Source organism: Chlamydotis macqueenii, chromosome 7 (assembly GCF_036417535.1).
Source record: "Chlamydotis macqueenii isolate bChlMac1 chromosome 7, bChlMac1.mat, whole genome shotgun sequence".
Taxonomy (NCBI): domain Eukaryota; kingdom Metazoa; phylum Chordata; class Aves; order Otidiformes; family Otididae; genus Chlamydotis; species Chlamydotis macqueenii.
Window position 1 is genome coordinate 85515 of NC_141562.1, and position 19367 is coordinate 104881.

The 19367-nt window shown below is 44.6% G+C and overlaps 1 protein-coding gene across 1 annotated transcript in view; it reads left to right on the plus strand.

Annotated features, from left to right (window-relative positions):
- The window catches only part of TLL2 (tolloid like 2), a 92532-nt gene that overhangs the window by 41164 nt on the left and 32001 nt on the right, over positions 1-19367 (plus strand). Inside the window, 9 exon segments of the mRNA XM_086751775.1 lie at positions 405-482; positions 2782-2916; positions 2919-2951; positions 4773-4890; positions 5332-5510; positions 5796-5901; positions 11008-11132; positions 16811-16926; positions 18780-18882. Coding sequence (XP_086607901.1) covers positions 405-482; positions 2782-2916; positions 2919-2951; positions 4773-4890; positions 5332-5510; positions 5796-5901; positions 11008-11132; positions 16811-16926; positions 18780-18882 — 993 coding nt within the window.

Below are 19367 nucleotides of genomic sequence, written 5' to 3' on the forward strand. Positions count from 1 at the left end.
ATGGCCAAAATTTGAAAGCTACCCCAGGAACTTTAAATGTTTCCTAGAAGGTTGCATTTGGCATAGCTCAGGTTACCAGTGTAGCAAGAGGCTGGAGCAGGTACACTGAAACAGTGTGAAATGTCTCAAGCCCCTTCCTTGTAGAATTCTGGTTTAAACTGTGAAGATTTGCACTTGTTGAAATGTCCACATGCTGATTTTGAGAAATTCATATGTATTTTTTTGCATACGGGCAGGAGAGATCTTGCCCTCCTAGAGAAGGGCCACGAAGATGATCAGAGCGCTGGAGCACCTCTCCTAGGAGACAGCAGCTGACAGAGATCACTGTCAGTTGCTGTCCTTCCTGTGTCAGAGCTCTGCCAGCCTGCTCACCGGGATGTGTCTCTGCTCTTTTTCCTTTGCAGGAGGCCTGGGCGAACAGTCTTTTGTGTCAAGCGAGAATGCCACGTCAACTGATCGTAGTGACAAAGCAGTTAAAAAGGGTAATGTGGTACCCCACCCAGACCTTTGGGTATCTTTTATTTACTTTTTTAATCCCCTGCCAAAGCACTTTTAGTCCTGTGTACATGTGTGTGCCTCTGTGCCTAGGAGACCAGCCTTACCCAGGCATCTGTGTTCATTCCTGTTGGTGGGTTTGCCTTGTATAGCGTGGCGGGTTGACCGTGGCCAGCAGCCAAGCACCCACACAGCTGCTCAGTCACTATCCCCCCTCCAGCAGGACAGGCAAGAGAGCAGGAAGAGCAAAACTGAGAACATTAATTTGTTGAGATAAAGGCAATTTAATAAGTGAAGGAAAGGGGGAAAAAACCCCACAAAACCAAGCAATATAAAGGCTCACCCTCATCCACAAGCAGACTGATAGTCAGTCAGTTTCTGAGCAGTTAGCTACCTTGGAAGGCAAAACTCTGCGGTTTTTAACTGCTGAGCGTGATGACATATGGTATGGGATAGGAGCAGTTTGTGACAGGTATCCAGAAGATTACTTGTGTCTTGAGACCGTCTCCCTTCTTCCAGCTGTGGCCCTTGTAATGCCCCAGCAGTACCTGTGTAGGATAGGTGTATGCAAAGAAGGGGAGGGTGGCTCTTATTTCATTGTGGAAACCCCCAACCTCACAGCATCTGCCTTCCAGGGTCCAGCAGCTGTTTTAGGGATGGGGGAACTTCTGAAATGCCAGGTGCAGCTGACATGATGAGGATGTGCTCAGGAGGAAGAGGAACAAAAGGCAAATTCCTGTCTTTGTCCTGCAGCTCAGAGCAGGGCCTCCAGTGGGAAGGGCTGGACCTGGTGAAGCAGGAAGGAGGGTTTGAAGTTCATTCCTTCCATCCCCTGCACTGCCTTAATTTCCTTCCCATTGTTTTGATCCCCTCAGCCTTGACAGTAGTGGTTTGCTTACCTGTGCTGCTGCTGGAGGGATGAATGGGAGAAGAGGCTCTCGGCAGCCCCTCTAGTCACTGGAGGAGGGTCTCAGTAGGGCTTGTGCTTTTTCATAACCCAGCAGCCCATGTCCCCTGACTTGCGAAGCAAAGCTGTAGCCATTTCCATACGAATCACAGGACCACAGCTGGAGCTTAGATCCCTCCTCTTGGAGCTTCAGAGAGGCCCACCAGCACTGAGGAGCACTGCCAGCAGTGCTGCCTCTTGAGGTGAGGAGGGAGTTCCTTTCAGGCCAGCACTTTCTGCAGGTGTAGCAACCCCTGCAATCTCTTATTCCTTGGCTCAAGTCCAGGTGATGGGTTGGCTGTGCAGTACAGGCAGCTTATCTAAGAAATGGTGTCTACACAATCCTTACATATGCTAGTGTAAGGCTGCTTTGAGGTTTGGGGTCATCTATGGCACAGCAAATAGGGGATGAACAGCCAAGAAGCTCTGAATGGAGGATATTTTCTGCTGTATCAGACCCACACCGCACTGAAAGTGCACGTTGTATAGGTGTAACCAGTATCTGAGCAGAGCTGTGGCAGCACAGATGCAGGGCAAGGTACAGGTGCTGCCTAGAAGCCTGTGTGAATCCTCAGGCAGGTTTTATGGCTAGCAGCAAGCACCACACAGACAGGGCTCTTCTGCCTTTTTAGCAAGAAATAAGACGTGTTCTGGTTTTCCTTTTGTATTTTTGTTCCTTTTCATTAAATTTGTGAGATTCAACATGGATGGAGATTTGTGCTAAGTATAGAATGCCTCAGCTTTTCCTCCCTGAGCATCCCTCCTCCAGTAGAGACTGTCTGATCTGTATATATTTCCAAACAACCCAAGACCTAAATGTGAAAACAATAACTTTTCAGACTTAAGTATAGGTTTCAGTCTAAGGGGCTCATCCTCTTCTTCCAAGGTCAACTCAAATGAGTAGGTGTTGCTGTTGTGAAGCGAGCCCTGCTAGAACAAACCTTTTTCTGCAGATCTGGATGAGTAGGGCAGGTTGAGAATATACAGTGACATTTGGGCTTGTTTGACCTCCCTCCTTCCATTCCCTTGAAGTACTGTGTCCCCATCTATGAAACTGCTGTTGGAGAGGGTGGGTAGCTAGAGACGGGGTGGGAAGGGGGATCGATTTATACTTTTCTGGGAGAATAAGTTTGGCATAGTGCATAGGGAGGCTCCAAGGTTGTTATAGACTTGCTGTCTCTAAGTCCCAAACAAATCACTGGCAAATCTGGCTATGGCTTCTGGTTTGGATTAACATCTTGCTTTTTCTGTTTTTCTTTTTCTGAAGCTCCAGGGTATTACCTGAGGGCTGCACCTGGAACTAAAAAGGATTTAAACAGTGTTGCCACTCTGTCTTGCAGACAGCAAGCAGAACACAACGCTTGCGAGGAGACCGAAGAGGAAGGAATATAAAGATGAGTCTGGGATGGATGCACACTCCTCTCCCAGAGTGCGCAGGGCAACCACATCCAGGGCTGAGAGGATCTGGCCGGGGGGGTCATCCCCTATGTGATCGGAGGAAATTTCACCGGTCAGTAGTGAAAACGTTGCTCCCTGTTTGCTCAGGGGTGAGTGTCCCAAAATGCGTGGGAGATCTCGGGAGCAGAGTTTTCCCACAAGTGACTCAGGTCCTTGAGAGCCTCTCTCCTAAGGCAGGGTGGGTGTGTGTTTGCACAAGGAATTGTGTGCTGTGGAAGCCTGAGACTGAAGTGTACAATGAGATGGTTCTCTTGCAGTCCAAGAAATAATTGAGTGATTTGGTCACTTTTCTTGATTGCTTCAGGGGCCAGCACTTGTGAGCTGTACTCATACCCAGTGTTTCCAGAAAGGAATCCTCTCTGCTGTTGGAAGCGCAGGAGCAGAAGTACAGTGGGTTGCTTTCTGTATCCTCAGTCAGAGAGCTTTCCCTGTGCACTCTGCTTCCTGACTTGCTGTTTTCTGAGCACCAGGCGGCTGGGTCTCCTCTAGCTGGGTAAGGGTGAGGAACAGTGAGCTGGGTCCCATGGTGGATGAGGAACTCTCCAGAGTATCCTTTTTAGGATCTTTATAGCATCTCTGAGGCACTGTCCAAACTAAGACGTCTCCTGGGGTGTAGAAAATCTGTACAAGTCTCTTGGGCAAAGCAGGCAGACAGCTTGCTCTGATGCTACCTCTCTGTAGCTCAGTAGTTCCCCATGGGATTGGCTTTCTTGACGTGAGGATGACAAATGCTCTGTGCCTAACTGAAGCCAGCTCCTTCGTGCCTCCCCTAGGCTGCCTCCATCATCTCCCGCTTAGATCCAGCAGAATTTACTCTCTTGAGGTCCTGTCATGTACTTTGTTCCAGCAGCAAAGCGCAGTTTGGGAACCACTCCTGTACAGTGTGGGGTTACCTCCCCAGTCCTGCCCCTCCTGCCAATTTGGGGTGATGCTCAAGACCTCTTTAACATGTTCACCCAGACCCTGTGGTGGGGTGGCACCCACACTGCTGCCAGGAGTGTGCAAAGCGCCAGAGGAAGGGTCTGTTCACCTCCTAAAGAAGGAGGGGCTCATGCAACCTGGCAGGATGTTGAGTAGCCTGCTAGCCACAACAGTCCCCTTACATTTGTCAGAGAACAGCCATCCCCATCCCTCAGGGTCTGATGAGAAAGTCTTCTGTGTGTTGTGTGTGTTCCTCTGCCCTAACCAGTCCAGAGTAGGTAACACCATCCTTCCATTTGGGTGACTGTGTAAGAAGTGGCTCTCACTGTAGCACAGTTCTCTTGCATGTGGCTTGGTGTTTTGCCTCAGCTTAATCCCACCCTGGAGCTCCTCCCTGTGTTCCTTGTGCCTTTCTAATGTACTTTTGGCCTTTCCGCCCTCTCCAGTCTCTCTTGAGAGTGGCAGCTTGCTCTGCAGCCCTGTGTGTGCCAGAGACACACCTGATGACAGCTTTGCCTTAGTTTTGAGGAGCATCTGTAGTGCTTATGAGATTCCTGGGTCTTGAAAGCTGTGTGTGGTCATGTTATGTTGTGTCATGAGAGCAAATCTGGCGCACCACTGAGTAGCTGGTGCGCAGATCAGAACACCCAGCAGCTCTGCCAGAATGAACACTACCTAGTGAGGTGACATTTCCCGTATGCGAAAATATTGATGTGCTTAACCAAGTTTGCTACCTGTTTAATTAGAGCAATTCATAGCACAAGGAGAGAAAAGGATGATACAGTAAGTTAGTGCTATAGTTGGAAGTGGGTCCCAGATTCCTAGAGGTGTCTACAGGCGTAAGACTGACTGTTGGAAAGACTGACTGTTCCCCTATCTAGATGAAATCCTTTAGAGATTTTCCTGAAAAGCCAGCCCTTCACTGTTTGGTCTTCTTGAATTTCTTTTTCAGGAACCCAAAGAGCTATCTTTAAGCAAGCAATGAGGCACTGGGAGAAGCATACTTGTGTGACGTTTGTGGAGAGAACTGATGAGGAGAGTTTCATTGTGTTCACGTACAGAACATGTGGGTAGGTGACACATGCAGTCCCTGCAGCTACCTGTGTTGCAAACATCCCTTTCATTGACAAATGGCTTTGTAAGTTTAGCTCTTTGTAAGTTTAACTCTGATCAGAACAGACCAATGGCTACATGGGGCAATCTGTCACAGAGATGCATCTGGTCACTCCCAGTAAGGTTTGCCAGGATAATTTAGTATTTTCTCAGAAGAAGGTGCTAAGCCTTTCTGGATTCTTTTCCTTGGGATAACATTTAAGTGTATATATGCATTTTTACAGATATGCAGTTACATATTTTCTTTATACATACATATGGATGTACATGTAAGTACATACCATGCGTGCAACTGCTGGCCTGTCCTGGAACCTTCCAGGTGTCATCTCCTATTTCTATATCTCAGACTTCCCCAATTCATTGATGTGCTGTAGGGGTTTGTGGGTTTTCTTTTCCAGATGCTGCTCATATGTGGGTCGCTGAGGAGGAGGTCCTCAAGCTATATCCATTGGGAAGAACTGTGACAAGTTTGGCATTGTGGCTCATGAGCTGGGTCATGTGGTGGGTTTCTGGCATGAGCACACACGGCCTGACAGGGACCAGCATGTCACGATCATCAGAGAGAACATACAGCAAGGTAAAATAGCACTTCAGGTTATTCCACCTGGCTTTTGGGTAGGCAGAAACCTTTCTTGCTGAGCTTGTCAAAAACCGTAGTGGTCTGTGAGCTGGAATGGAGAAGAAGAAATATTGCTAGTCCCTGCATAGAATAAGAGTCAAAATAATTGGATGAACAGAGATTTTGGATGTCCAGCTGGAAGTGTTGGAACATAGGAGTATATCCCTTTCATTCTAGGTGCCCACAGGCTTTTTTTTTTTTTTTAAAGTGATTTGTTTTTTCCCTTTGTGTTTGGCATCACAGGTCAGGAGTACAACTTTTTAAAGATGGAAGCTGGGGAAGTGAACTCGCTGGGAGAGACCTATGACTTCGACAGCATCATGCACTATGCTAGGAACACATTCTCCAGGTGATAATCATAGAATCATAGAATAGTTTGGGTTGGAAGGGACCTTTAAAGGTCATCTAGTCCAACCCCCTGCAAGGAGCAGGGACATAATCCAAGGTTACATGTCCTTAGGATATTTTCAGTAGTTATGATTAGCTCTGTGGGATACATGGAGCCTAGAAGGAGACCTGTGGCCTATTGCAGAGATATGTGGCAGTTGCAGTGAGCTCTGCTGCAAGATGAGTGAAGAGAAGTATGGTGGACTCCTGTTTTCCTCTCCCCACTATGTTCACCCAGTACTGATAATCTCTGAGACTTTCCAAAGCCATATTAGCATGTTTTGAAACCATCCCAGCCAGCATGTATGTATGTGTCTATGTATCTGGCCACCTTCAAGGGGGTAATGCTAAAAACACCTTTGAATCTCTTGGTTGTCCAGCTGATACTTTGGAGTCACAGTATTGCCTTCTGAATCCCTAGTAACTTTGCTGAGGAAGAATTTAAACTTTAGATCATGATCTTTAATTGCTTGGCTATTTTTTTTAACCATTTATACATGTGCTTTAGATCATGGCCTCTGCAGTTCTGTAATTCTGTGTGACTGGGTTCTTCATGGAGAAGTTTCCAGTCCTGTTCCTGTCCCAGCTAACTGCCCGTTTCTGTGTAGTCTGCCCTTGGCTCCCATCTCATCCCTTCAGATGGAGACCATTTTGTGATCAGAGAGCTCTGCTGGATAAAGAGGTGAAATGAGCATAGTTATTTATGTTCTGGATTTTGAATGAGAGCTACTGGATGACCAACTCCATTTTGCTGCATTATTTGAAGTTTTTTCCATAAATCCCACTACCGCTCCTTCCCAAGAGCTTTTCTTCACTATGTACCATGAGTAAAGGGCATGGGAGGCTGAGTGCAAATGTTCAGCATCTTGAGAACATTTTTTTTTTTTTTTTTGCAAAAATTAAATGTGTCTTTGGGACTTCTATGATTTTCTTACTCCCCAGTTTTATGAAATTGCCAAGCCTATTGTTTTGTCCTTTTGTTTCTAAAACTTCATTTCAACCAGGGAAAAATTATCAAAGTTACTGAAGTGCTGCTTGTTCTGGCAGGGAGAGATGGTGGCTGGGCAAGGGTGCTTTGCAGCCCTTTGCATTAGATACCCAAAGAAAACAATTTTTCTTCCCTTGGGGCATCTGGTGGACCCTTCCAGCATTTGCTAGAGTCTAAATGGTTAGAATTGTCCTGCACAAAAGCAGGATTAAGTTATTACTGACGTTTATATTGTGGATGTCTTTGAGTCTGTGTCTCTTGAAAACCAGGGTCCTTCAGAACACTGCTGGACCAAAAAGGGATAAAAATGGCAAGAGTCCTTCTAAATTTAAATTGGTGCTTAATAGGATTTTTAAGTCTGTTTTTTTCGAAGCCCTTTGTCTCTGTGACCCACCCTCACCCCAGTAACAGTCTTTGTGCAGTAATTGAACTGAGCACTAAGTGCCTCTGTGGGCTGATTGTGCTCTCACCGTAAACAGGCAGTGCTGGGAACAGGCTTTTACTTTACCAAGATCTGTCTTGACATCTGCTCCCCTAAGGGAACTATGCTTACTTTAACCAGAGATCTGTGAGTCTATGCGTGTCTCCTTCCCACCTTAGTGAGGTTTGCAGGTGCTGGCCAATTGTAACCAAAACAGATAAAAAGATAGAGTCCATGAAGAAAATAAGTTCCTGCAAGTTTCATTAAGATCAGCGGCTGGGAATGGGAGATAGCCCCTGTGTGATGCTGCTAAGGGAAGAACTGGAGTGGATGTGTTAGCACACACCAGAAAGTCCATGTAGGAAAAAGATGGTCTGAGCACCCCACCAGTGGGGATGGGGCCTGTGAGTGAGGAAGAGGTGAAGGACACAGAGCCGCATCCATGACTCATTGTCTTGAAGCAACTCTTACGTGGCACTTAGCGCAACCTTGTTGTTTATGACTCCTGTGAATATTGATGGTAGCAAATCATATGGTGTTTGCCGTGGTCAAATGCTGCTGCAGGTCCTAGGCCCTTTTTATTCTAAACTTTGTACCTAGAATAGAAAGGGACAGTTTTTCTGGGACACAATGAGACCTAGCAGTGGAAATTTTTTCCAGTGGTGCTTTTGAAAATTGCTGCAGGAGTGACTGCTCATTTTCAGTGCACAGCAAAACACGTTTCTCATTTGTGTCTGTGACTGTTAGGAATAGACATATGGCAAAAGAGACTGTAATGACAGCAGTAACAAGTTTTTACCATGGGAACTTCTGTTCTTGTCTATGTCAGAAAGTTGCCTATTTTGCAGAGTGTGGCTGCAGCCTTTGATTTCTTGATGCATTCTTACAGATGTGGCAGCAAATTAAACTGAATATTGCTGTTTCATTAAACAATTTCTTTTACTGATGTCAAGACCCATAAATGGCAGCTTAGCAATAAGAAAGTTTAAACCTCCATGGAGCCATAGGCAAATAGTGGGTTACCTTAACACACTAAACATCTTGCTAGTAGACATGGCAGCACAGCCTAGAGTTACAAAACATGACCTCTGCAAAGCTCCCGTTTGAATTGGGATGCAGGTAGCACTGCCTGCAGGTCAAGGAGCATCTTCTTGATATATTGACAACACACCATCCTAATCCTGCCCAGGATGTGTACACATGACACTTACGTCCTCCACAGGTTTTACTGTGTGAAGTAGGGTTATGTTGTCTCTGCAGATGGGGATATAAATACAGAGTTGGGACAAAATGGGGCTACCTGCAGCTGAGTGCTCAACCAACCTTGAATCTGCTTCCTCAAGTGATGTTTAAAGCACCTGTATCTATTGCCCTCAGATGGGATGGTGAATATTCATAATTTCTCAAGATCAGTTGATAATTTCATCATATTTACGTAACACTTTACACATTCAGGGTACTATGCGAGTGCTAATGACTCTTGAGAACATCTCTGCTTAAACTCTGTCATTTTTAGCTAGCAGCAATGATGGGTTGTTGTGCCTGACTTACCACTGCATTGGGCAGCTAATCTGTGCTCTGCCCGTGCCTGGAGAACAGAAGAATGGGACATCCAGGATTTCTGGGTTCTTCTCCTACCTCTGGGAGGAGAGGTTCAGTGTCTTATTCAGGAACAGTTCTGGTGTTAGAGTGCTTCAGCTGCTCTGTTTAATGATGTCTGCTTGGTGTTTATTAATTTGTGAGCCTAGGTATTGGTGTTCTTAGAGACACTCGTCAAACATGCACAAAATTCAGCTGGTGGAAAAAGCAAAACCAGAAATCTTACTGGCTCAACCTAGAGTACAGCCCTCTGGAAGGAAATATGTTTAGCAGGTAATAAGGGATCACAAGGTAGTTTGAAGCTATGGGTTGTTTGTGTTGTGTGAGCCATACCCTAGGTGTATGCTATGTGCAGGAGGCTGTGAGTATACAGTCATGAGGGCTGGAATGGGAAAAAGAATCAAAAGTCTGAGAGAGCAAGTGGTGGTTTCTCTATTAAACTTTGTAATTTTTTCCCTGACTGAGCCTGGAGATCTGCAGAAAACATTTCACTGGCCAAAGAAGTATGCCCCTGCCAAATGCCGAGTTCCTCCTCCTGAGGAGACTTGAAAGCTTATTGTGAGCAAACAGATCTGTTTCTCTGTTTGTGGTGTTTCTGGAATCGGAGGATTTATTTTTGATACAGAAACTTAAATAAATTCAGCCCGAGGCATGCAGCTGGCAGTTAGAATGCCAGCCTGAATTTGTCAGTCAAAATTTTATAGGCTCACCTCAGAGCTTGTAAGCACTGATTTTAGTGTTGATACAGAATTTTCCTACTGCTGAAAAAAACTAACATCCCCCATGCAAGACTTGACTCTAGTTTTTAAAGCAAATTAAATTCCTTCTCCTCTGTTTCTTCCTTCAGTTTGAATATTTACAAAAGAATTTTCTCCCAGAAAATACCTTTAATAGAATTATATTTTCTGTTCAAGAACATTGGCTGCAGCTCTGGACAGCTGTGATCCAAATACTCTGCTTGCAGTATTTATTTAAAATTAAATCAGTACAGGAAAACCCTCTCAAACTCCTTCCCAAGGCTCTTATGTGGCTGAGCAGCCCAATGAACAGAATTACTCTGTAATTAGAGCTTAACTCATACTTGAAAACTCTTGTATCAGGACTAGGCAGCACTAAAATTACTGCTTTTTCACTGGTTTCCCATTGGATTCTACAGACAGTTTTATTGTGTCCTTCAGAAAGAGAAGTCTGCCTTCCAGAGCTGACGCCAAAGTTTCAAGCTCACTGTTAGCCTTGGCACCTCCAAGGCTGTTAAACACTCAGGGGTGCAGTGAAATGGTTTCTGTGGACTGGACAGACTGACCGTGAGAGCTTGGACTTTACCAACCTGGAGTTCAGGTTTCTGATTCCTCCCTCCCACTTTAGCCCAGCAGTCCTAATGCTGCCTTGGGGTCTCTTTTGCATGCAAGCTCTTGCTTGGATGCACGGACTTTGCATTTTGATGGAAGTGAGCTTAAATCCTTTTCTGGACTGAGATCAAAAGCACAGTAGAGAGCTCCGGAGTGTGAAGTACCACATGGAAGAAATAGTAGCGAGGAAAAAGAGGCAGAGAGAAATGGAGTTATTAGCTTGGAAACTCATGCAGAACAAAGGTAGAGCACTTGATCTTTTTCTCTTGTCTGTGGCAATGGCAGTCACTGCCAGCCCAACACCATCTGCTACCGAACAAACTGCGCTTCCCTCTGCTACTTTGCCTTAAGTGTCCAATCTGTGCTCCTGCTGAGCCAGATATGCCATGAACCTTCTACAAGAATATTTCATTGCCTTTCCTGATTTATGGCAAGGAATGTGTCTATACTCAAACAGAGGCAGCGGCAATCTTTATATATAAAAAGAAGGATTTACTGACTTAGCTTCCAAGTGTACAGGCAAGTCTGCCATCTGCTATAGCGAGAAGGCCACCTCAAGGCATGCAGTTATCACAATCTGGATTACTCTTGTTTGTTAGCAATGGGATATATGGTCAAGGAAATGGTGTGGGAGCCTGCCAGGGTGACTTTCTGTGCATCATGTCGGTTTACCTACTTCACTGCTCTTTGTCTCTCTGTTCTTCCCTTTAGAGGGGTTTTCCTCGACACCATCCTTCCCCGTCGTGATGATAATGGGGTCCAGCCAACTATCGGTCAGCGTATTCGCCTGAGTCAGGGAGACATCGCTCAGGCAAGGAAGTTGTACAAATGCCCAGGTAAATACGGCTTGTGGAGATGGCTCCAGCTTTATTGTAGAAGTTTATCTGGAAGACATTGCAGTTCAAGAGCACCTTAATGTCAAGCTGGAGCTGTGGGAGAATTGAACTTGCCTAGCATGTCTCCTGTTAGTACTTTGCTGGTGTTCGTGTTTGGTTTAGGGCTTAGTGTTCTCTGCTGAAACTTAGAAAGAGGAGCTACAGAGTAGGCTATGGAGAGGGCCTTGGACAGGGCTTATATTTTGCTGTTGGTTTCATATAAATATACTGTCTAGAATTAAGGGTGTAGGCTCTGTTCATAGAAAATGAAATCAATGTACAAGACCATGGACAGAGTGGAGACTAGCAGTTAGCAAAGTGGCAGAGGGATATCTGGTAGACCAGAGTCTCTGCACACCAACGATCAAGCTTCTGTTGAGTTATTTATATAGGTGTTGTCCCAGGGATGAACCTTAAGAAAACCCTAAGTGTATCTCTGTGATTATGGTGTGTTGCTCAGAGGCTAGGGAAACAACATGGAAAAAACCCCAAAAATGCTGATTTGTAGAACAACCAGGTGCTGGAAGTTGGTCCTTTGGGCTGTTCAGGGGACAGCTGTACCCCTCTTTCTGCTGCAGAAGAGTTGATAGACTGGGAATAGCTTTGACAGAGAACCCATCTACATATGCATGATGTACTGAAAACTGATAGTTGAGTCTTGCTTTATCTAGGGTCTGAAAAGACTGGCAAAAAGAGCCTTGTGGTTACAGATATGATTGGGAGATTACATTTGCCCATCACACAAAAGGATCCTTTTACAGTGCAGATATTAGACGATGAAAGTTTGTGCATCAGTTTTAGCTGAATAGGTTAATAGAGAAAACCAGATTCCAGAGAAGAAATCTGCCAGATGTAAGGACAGGTTGAATGTGAGGATCTAAAGAGAGGCTTGAAGGAAAGGGGTCACCCAGTCTGGTGCCTGTGGCATGGGCTGCAGTGACTGAGAAGAGAGACGGCATGGAAGGTGTGATGCTCAGAGGGAGAAAATTTAACAAGCTCTGTTGAATTTCTGCTAGTAGTGAAACATTCATGAGAAGACACCAGAGAATAAGAGGGTTGCCCTAATTCTAGAGAATGACTCTGTAACATTTGTAAAATTAAAAAAAAAGGACTTTTGCAGGCATGACCCAGGAGTTTACCTAAATGGATTGGTCTAGCCAGCATATTGATCCTATTGAGAGTGGCTTTGACTGATCATAAACCTAAAACGATCATAAATGACTAATCCTCTTAGAATAAGCGTATCACAGAGAGAGGGGAAAAGGTGAGGAGGAGAGAGAAATTTCAGCGTCACATCTTAAGTGAGTAGCTGGCTAGCACTGCTCTGTGAACCACTCATAAGGCCATGGAAAATGGTCAATAGCTGGTGCGCAAATACACTTCTCTGTATCCAGCTACAGGTCACAGTATTAGTTCATAAGGGTTTAGAATGAATTCTGAGGATCCAACAGTACTTCAGGGTCTGTGAAGTTTGGAGATCACTGCTTGGCTTATAGTGAGTGATATAACTTTCTTAGGTATGCTAGTTCTAACTAACTTTTTTTTTTCCTTCTCTTTACCACTTACCATTTTCTCTAATTTACTTTTGATTGAACAAGATGTAGCTCTTGGAAAATTGTCTCACAGATTAGTTTAGGGATTGGTTCATTTAAATACTAAATAAATAAATAAATAGAGATGTCTTGCACTGTTTTTTGATTGAGTCAGACTTAATCCAAGCAGGCTTTTTATTCCCATAGCTGGAAGCATCAACTACAGATTCAGATTTCTCGAGGCAAGCTGAAAAGCCACTTTGGCTGGAGGTTAAAGTCGAACTAGTAGCTACAAAGCAACTTTCTTAAAGTAAGGACCCTTCTGAGTCTCAAGTTTTCCACTTGCAAAGCAGAACTTTTCTACTTTTTATATTTTTTTCCACAAAGCTTTAGCAGAGGTTATTGCAGTTCAGAAAATATTTGGCAGCAGAATGATTAGAGCTTTAAGCCTACTAAACAATTTTTCTTCAAATGTCTACTCTTTTGGTTTGGTTTTCTTTTTTTCTTTGCATCAGAATTTATACACAGGTTTCATTTGAAGAGAAGTGCAGTATATTTAATGACATTAACATCTTCAGCTGCCGTTTGAATCTGTAGCTTGAAAAATTCTCTTCCTCTGCAAAATGCAAAGCACAGGAATTAAAAACCAAAGGATTTCAGTTGTATGTTCAAGGGGTCTGAATGAGACTTCAGGCTGAGGACAGCTTTATTCAGTAGTCAAGCTGAGGATTTTTATATAAAACACAACAATGTAGTCCAGAAGTTGAACGGCAGATGGTTTGCCTTTTAGAAAGAGTCTGAGAATACCTGAGGAAATCCCCCCAAAAAAGAACTAGCATGGTGGAGGATGAGTTACAAGCACACACTGGTATGAGCCAGAACGACTGCTGTATCTATTGTAAGAAAAAGGGCTCTCCAACTCATTAGACTGGAGCTCTTGTGGCTGCTACCGTTAGGGCTGTCTTACCTTTTCCATTCTAAAACCCTGCTGTTTTAAATTGCTCTTAATTCCCCAAAGCTTATACCTGCTGGGTTAAAGCTAGTGCCAAGCCAGGTGAAACCAGATGAAATTTGCTGAAGGAACTTCTGGAAGGCAAAATGCACTCCTCTGCATAGTACTAAATGCTAGATTTTTATATGGCTGCATGATTGAGGATGTGATGAGTACAGTAACTACAAAAGACTTTTAAAGACTGCAGCACGTCCTGCAGTCTTGTGCTCTACTAAAGGAAACAGGCCTGTGTGGCTGTGCTAACTGTGCAGGAATGGTTCAACTATAAATTGAGAGTGCTCCTGCATTATGTCATCCCATCCAAGTCTTTGTTCAGCTTCAAAAAGATATAGTGTACCAGTAACCAGCTAGTGAGTAGTAAGTGCCTATCACTCAACTGCTTCATCTACAAATGACTTCTGAAGCACTCACCTTTCCTACTTTGCTTTCCACTTCTGTTCCTTTCTAGCAGCTTACATGTGCAACAGCTTCTTCACCATATGTGAAAACCATTTCAGCTCAGTTTCTTGGATCCCAGAAGTACAAACAACTAGTCTTACTGGACCTATTGGCTTATTTGCTACTAAGTGGAGTACATTTGTATTGCTTATTGGTGTGCTCTGTAAGAGATTGTGCTCTACACACAAATATGCATTGCTCATTATTATCCTGCTTGTCCCACATACAGGCAGTCTCTCCTCTGCACTGAAAGACCAGCCTGTCCCGGTGTGTCTGGAGAGTTTCCTCTGCAAGGTTTGGATAGTTAGCTAGGTCTCCTTTCATGATGTTTTAGCAGAGTAGTGTTTGGTAGTAGATACATTAGTACCAGTTCCATAATTACACGGTCTGACCAGGTACTGTGTAATTACACTTAGGAGAATTAAATCTGGGCTGTTGGAAACCCTCACTGTGGTTCAGCCAAGGGGTGTAACCCTCTTTGTCCTCTGTTGATATGATAATGTAGTATGTGTTTCCAGTGATTTAGAGCTTTCTTTATAATTTCATGGGGGGCAGTCTTGTTTAAATTGGTTTTTGAGCAGAGAAAAAGAACTTTTATATATCTTTGAGTTATGGATTGGAATCCCGTCATTATTGGGACACCTTGTCAGATGTTGACATTCCTAAAGCCATCCTAAGGTGGTGACCACTCCAGACCATGCATTGCCCAGTGGTCATGCCAGAGGATCAGCTAAAGAATGGTTTGCTCTCCTCAGAGTAAATATAGCTGGGACTCAGCTTCTTTGGGATGTTTACCTGCTGGGGCAGCATGCATTTCCTGGTTGAGGATCCTAGGAGCATCCTGGGAGCTGGAATTATCCTCGCAGAGTCTAACGCAGCTAACAAGGCAAGGCATCTTTGCAAGAGGTAGAAAGGAATAAAGTGTATTTATTCTGCAGGCAGAAGTCCAGATTTCTTCTCCAGTTCATGCAGGTCATCACCTTTTACAAGCATCTCTCGCTGCCCACCTGAAGAATACAGACAGCATCACCTGCTAAACATGTTGGGAGAGGTGGGAGGATGTTAAGCTATTAAGGGGGAGTTCTCAGGGCTCAAAACTGCTTGAGGAGGAAGGAGTAATTTAGAGGTTTTGAACGTTTATTTTCCTCTGGGGTAGGTATGTGCATTTACCTGCCTGTTTTGCCCACTGGTGCTTTTTTTTCTAGTAGTTTAAAATACCTTTGGTTTTCCTGACAAGAATCACTTTGCCAGATCCCACACTGACATGTGCCTTGAAATGTGTGTGACTTGTTCCTCGTAGTGACTCCACCTTCCAGAGCACCCCTAGGACCCACTTGGTTGAGCAAAACCCCAATTTGTGTCCCTGCCTATTGTTCATCTAGTCTGACCTGTCAAACTGTGGGTCAGATTACTTCAAGGAAATTAAGAATTTCTGGCCTAGGTGACTCTGTCTCCCCTTTTTGAAGATATTAAACTTTTTGAATGGGAGCAGTCTCTTTTCACTTCCAACTTCCGACCTGCCCATCTAAACGTAATAATGGCTGAAAAATTAGTGAGTGTGTGATAGCATCAGACAGAGGAACATCCCCTGGCATTTCCATGAGAAAGGAAGCCAGATGTTCGGCCTTGTCAGATCTTTCAAAGGATTGCTGCTTAACAAGGGATTTTTGGGAGCTGCCTTACTGTCACTGAGGAAACCAAGTTGCAGGTCAAGGGCAGCTTTATAGCATCAGCGGGTTATGAAATTGGAAAAACAACTGGAAAGCAGGCAAGCCAAGGTCCCTTCTCCTTGCAATGGATATTTGCATGTGTCTAGTCAGCACTCTGAAGGAAATGGGAGCTTTGATATTTGTGATCTTCCCGCCTAGCCAGTCAGCTGCTCTGCAGATGTAGATGGTCGCTCCTTGTTCCAGTTTAGTCTTCCTGGCTCCGAGAGCAGGAACTACAGTAGTTGTGGCTTTCCCACATGTTGGAAGCTGCAGTTCCCTAAGGGAGCATATGTGTGTACATATTACTTGCTTCCCAAAATCACTTTGGGATCTACATTTCATCAACAGCAGGCCACAAAAACAGGAAGGTGGAGAGCAGAGCGAGTGGCAGTGCTCACATTTTATCCTGCACAATGTGACAGCTGGATAGCCAAAGCCTGAGGGCAGTGGGGCTTGCCCTGCTTTTGTTAGGAAGTTTTAACCCCCCAAAAAAGACACTTAACAATGGTAACTAAGGAGAACATCACTAAGCAGCTTGTAATGAAGGGAAAACAGATTTGCTGGCAGCAGTCTTGGGATTGTGAGGTGGGATGGGATTAATATTTTGCATCTGATCAGTGGATTAGATATTTCTCAGTAGGGTTGAAATGTGAAAGTGCCAGTGTCTGTAAGGAAGATGAAGGAAGAAGGATGCCTTTTAAAAAGCTGTTTCCCCTGTGTCCTTGCACTGATAATCTTCTGTCCTGAGAATCCTGACAAATTTCACATCTCCCCTTTGGCAAGGTCTCAGCTGGTCGATGAGCTTTTGTTGGTACCATGAATGAACACCCTTAGAGTACAAGCCACCAACCTGCACGCAGCAGCCATGTGCAAACATTTTGGTAGACCCTAGTATCTTTCAGAGGGTCACTCCTTGTTGCTGGTTTTTTTTTCCCTTCTCTCTCACAGCTTGCGGAGAGACCTTGCAGGACTCAACAGGGAATTTCTCAGCCCCTGGCTTTCCAAATGGCTACCCATCCTATTCCCACTGTGTCTGGAGAATCTCAGTGACCCCAGGGGAGAAGGTAGGTGCCACACCAGCATGAGGTGTACTTTGTGCTTCCCTTGTATGTGGTTTTGCTAACGATGACAGTGTTAGCAGCTGCCAAAAGTTCTCTGCATGCCTGGAGTGCAGGGATGGAGCCTGGAAAGGTTCCTGAGCACCATTGCTGTCCTCTCAGAAATAGAGTCAGGAATACATGGTCCTGAGGAGAGAAGAGGTAATGCTGGAGCAGAGCCCCCTCACAGGGCTGCATGTTGGTCTCTGGTCCTTCCTCTGGATTCGAGGCTAAACCCTGCCTGGACAGTCTCCTGCCACCTGCTAGCTCTGGCTGAGCTGAGGGAATCACCTTTCAAAGCCAGGTGCAAGTCAGATCAGTTATATAAAATGTGCCAGCAAGCTGGGGTGCTGAAGGGAGCCGAGGAGCCATGAGTGACATCAGTGTCCTGCCCCGTCACGCAGGCATAATGTCCCTGTCAGGGGACTCCTGCTTCCTGCCTTGAAATGCCGAGCCCCACTGCAAATCAATCAGCCACCCTGTCCACTTTGTTCCCAGCTCCTTTTGTTTTATTGATCTTCCTGTGGAAATAAAATCTTTCTTTAATCCACTAGCACCAGCCCTTCAGGCCTTTCATGTTGTACCACGCTGCAAGAATGCACAGCCTGGCTTGGGAGCTTCTTGACAGAGTGGCTTTCCTCTCTCTCGAGGACCACCCTCGAGTTGCTCTTAAGGCTTGGACTCAAAGAAGAGCAGAGCTCGCTTGTTTTGCAGCAGCTGTCTTGCTCTGGGACCCAGTTCTGTCACCTGCAAGCCCCATCCCATGCAGTGCTGACTGTCTGCTGTTAGCTGCAGGGAGAGCTTCACCAGGGCAGAGATGCCAGGAACCATCCAGGTTTTGAAACTATTGCACTGGGAGTTCTGCAGTGTAAATATTACTGTAAATTCTCCCTTTGTCTCTCAGCTGCTTCAGAAGACTTGTGTTGGATAGAACCCAGCATCTAAATGCTGAACCAGAAATATTAAAAAAGAAAAAAAATCAAGTTCAGATTTAATGCTTCAGCTTATCTGTTTAATCAAATGCAGCAATTAGAACAAAGTAGCATCACAGCACTGAGGCATTGGCTTAGAGCAAATACTGGGCTTCATCTGCATAGAAACAGATAAATCTCCTTTTGCTGTCTGAAGTCAGAAAACTGCAAAGTGTGAACAAAGTAAGCAATGTTGTTAGACTGCACTCTGTGCATGCAGCCAGGGCTTTAGGGGAGAATATCTGTTTTAATCTAATGACATTTCTATGGCAGACTATAAATGTAAATTAGTATATGGGTCAGATCTTGCAAGGACAAAAATGTGACAAGTACGCTCCATCAGTGACTTCCATAGGCCCAGAGCAAGGCCTGTAATCCTTGTTATAGGGAAGAGACCAAAGGGATAAAATTTTAATGCTCAGCTCTGCTCGGTAAAGCCACTAAAACAAAATTAGCTATTTCTTACAAGCAGCACTTATATAAGGGTATAGATTCCAAACATCTGTATTTTGGGGCAATGTGTTTGTCTATGCTGTTCACGTTAATCAAAAACAAATATTCAATTTTTAATTTAAAAAAAATGGGACGACTTTTTTTGTAGCGTTTTAGTAACTGAGGAGCAATGACTGTGAACTGCAGAATGGATAGTCAAGTACTGTCTGCTGTCATGTACTTTCATGGTTTCATTAAAATATCTTGAAGCCTTTCTTTTTTGAGGAAAGCTGATTAAAAAGTCCAACTAACTGTCCAACTGTATTTTTCTGCATACTAACTTATGCAGCTGCGTGCAGGTTAAGCACGTAACCTGTAGGATCTTCCCAAAGAGAAGTGTGTACTCTCTCCTTTCAGATTATGTTAAACTTCACATCAATGGACCTGTTTAAAAGTCGTCTTTGCTGGTATGATTATGTGGAGGTGCGTGATGGCTACTGGAGGAAGGCCCCGTTACTGGGTGAGTAGCTGTTTCATTTTAATTGCATTCTGTATGTTTGTCTTGAAGCTTACTGGGGGAAAAAAAACCAAACAGATACAAACCTTCCTTTACCTGGAAGGAGCTTATGTCTGGCCAGTGCACTGGCCGTCCATTAATGTCTTCATCCAGAGATGTCGGTGTGCTGTATTCACACCAAATAATCCATACTCCAAGTCCTTTGGTAGCTAAGACTTTATTCCTTCCTTTTCCAGCTAGAGAACAGAGGCATGGAGGGAAGTGAGTTGGGGGCATGGCTGGCACTAAAAATGTGGTCTCTGGAGTTTTATTATTGCTTTTTCCTAAGACCTGGGTAGAACTGTCAGACGGTCAGAAGGAAGCAGCCATATAGCTCCTGGCACAAGTTCCTGCCAATATTTCTCAAATATTCCTATCTACAAATACTCGGTAGTCTGCACTTCGGGCCTCTGTATTTCTAACAGGAAGCTTGCTAGACTGTGCCTAGG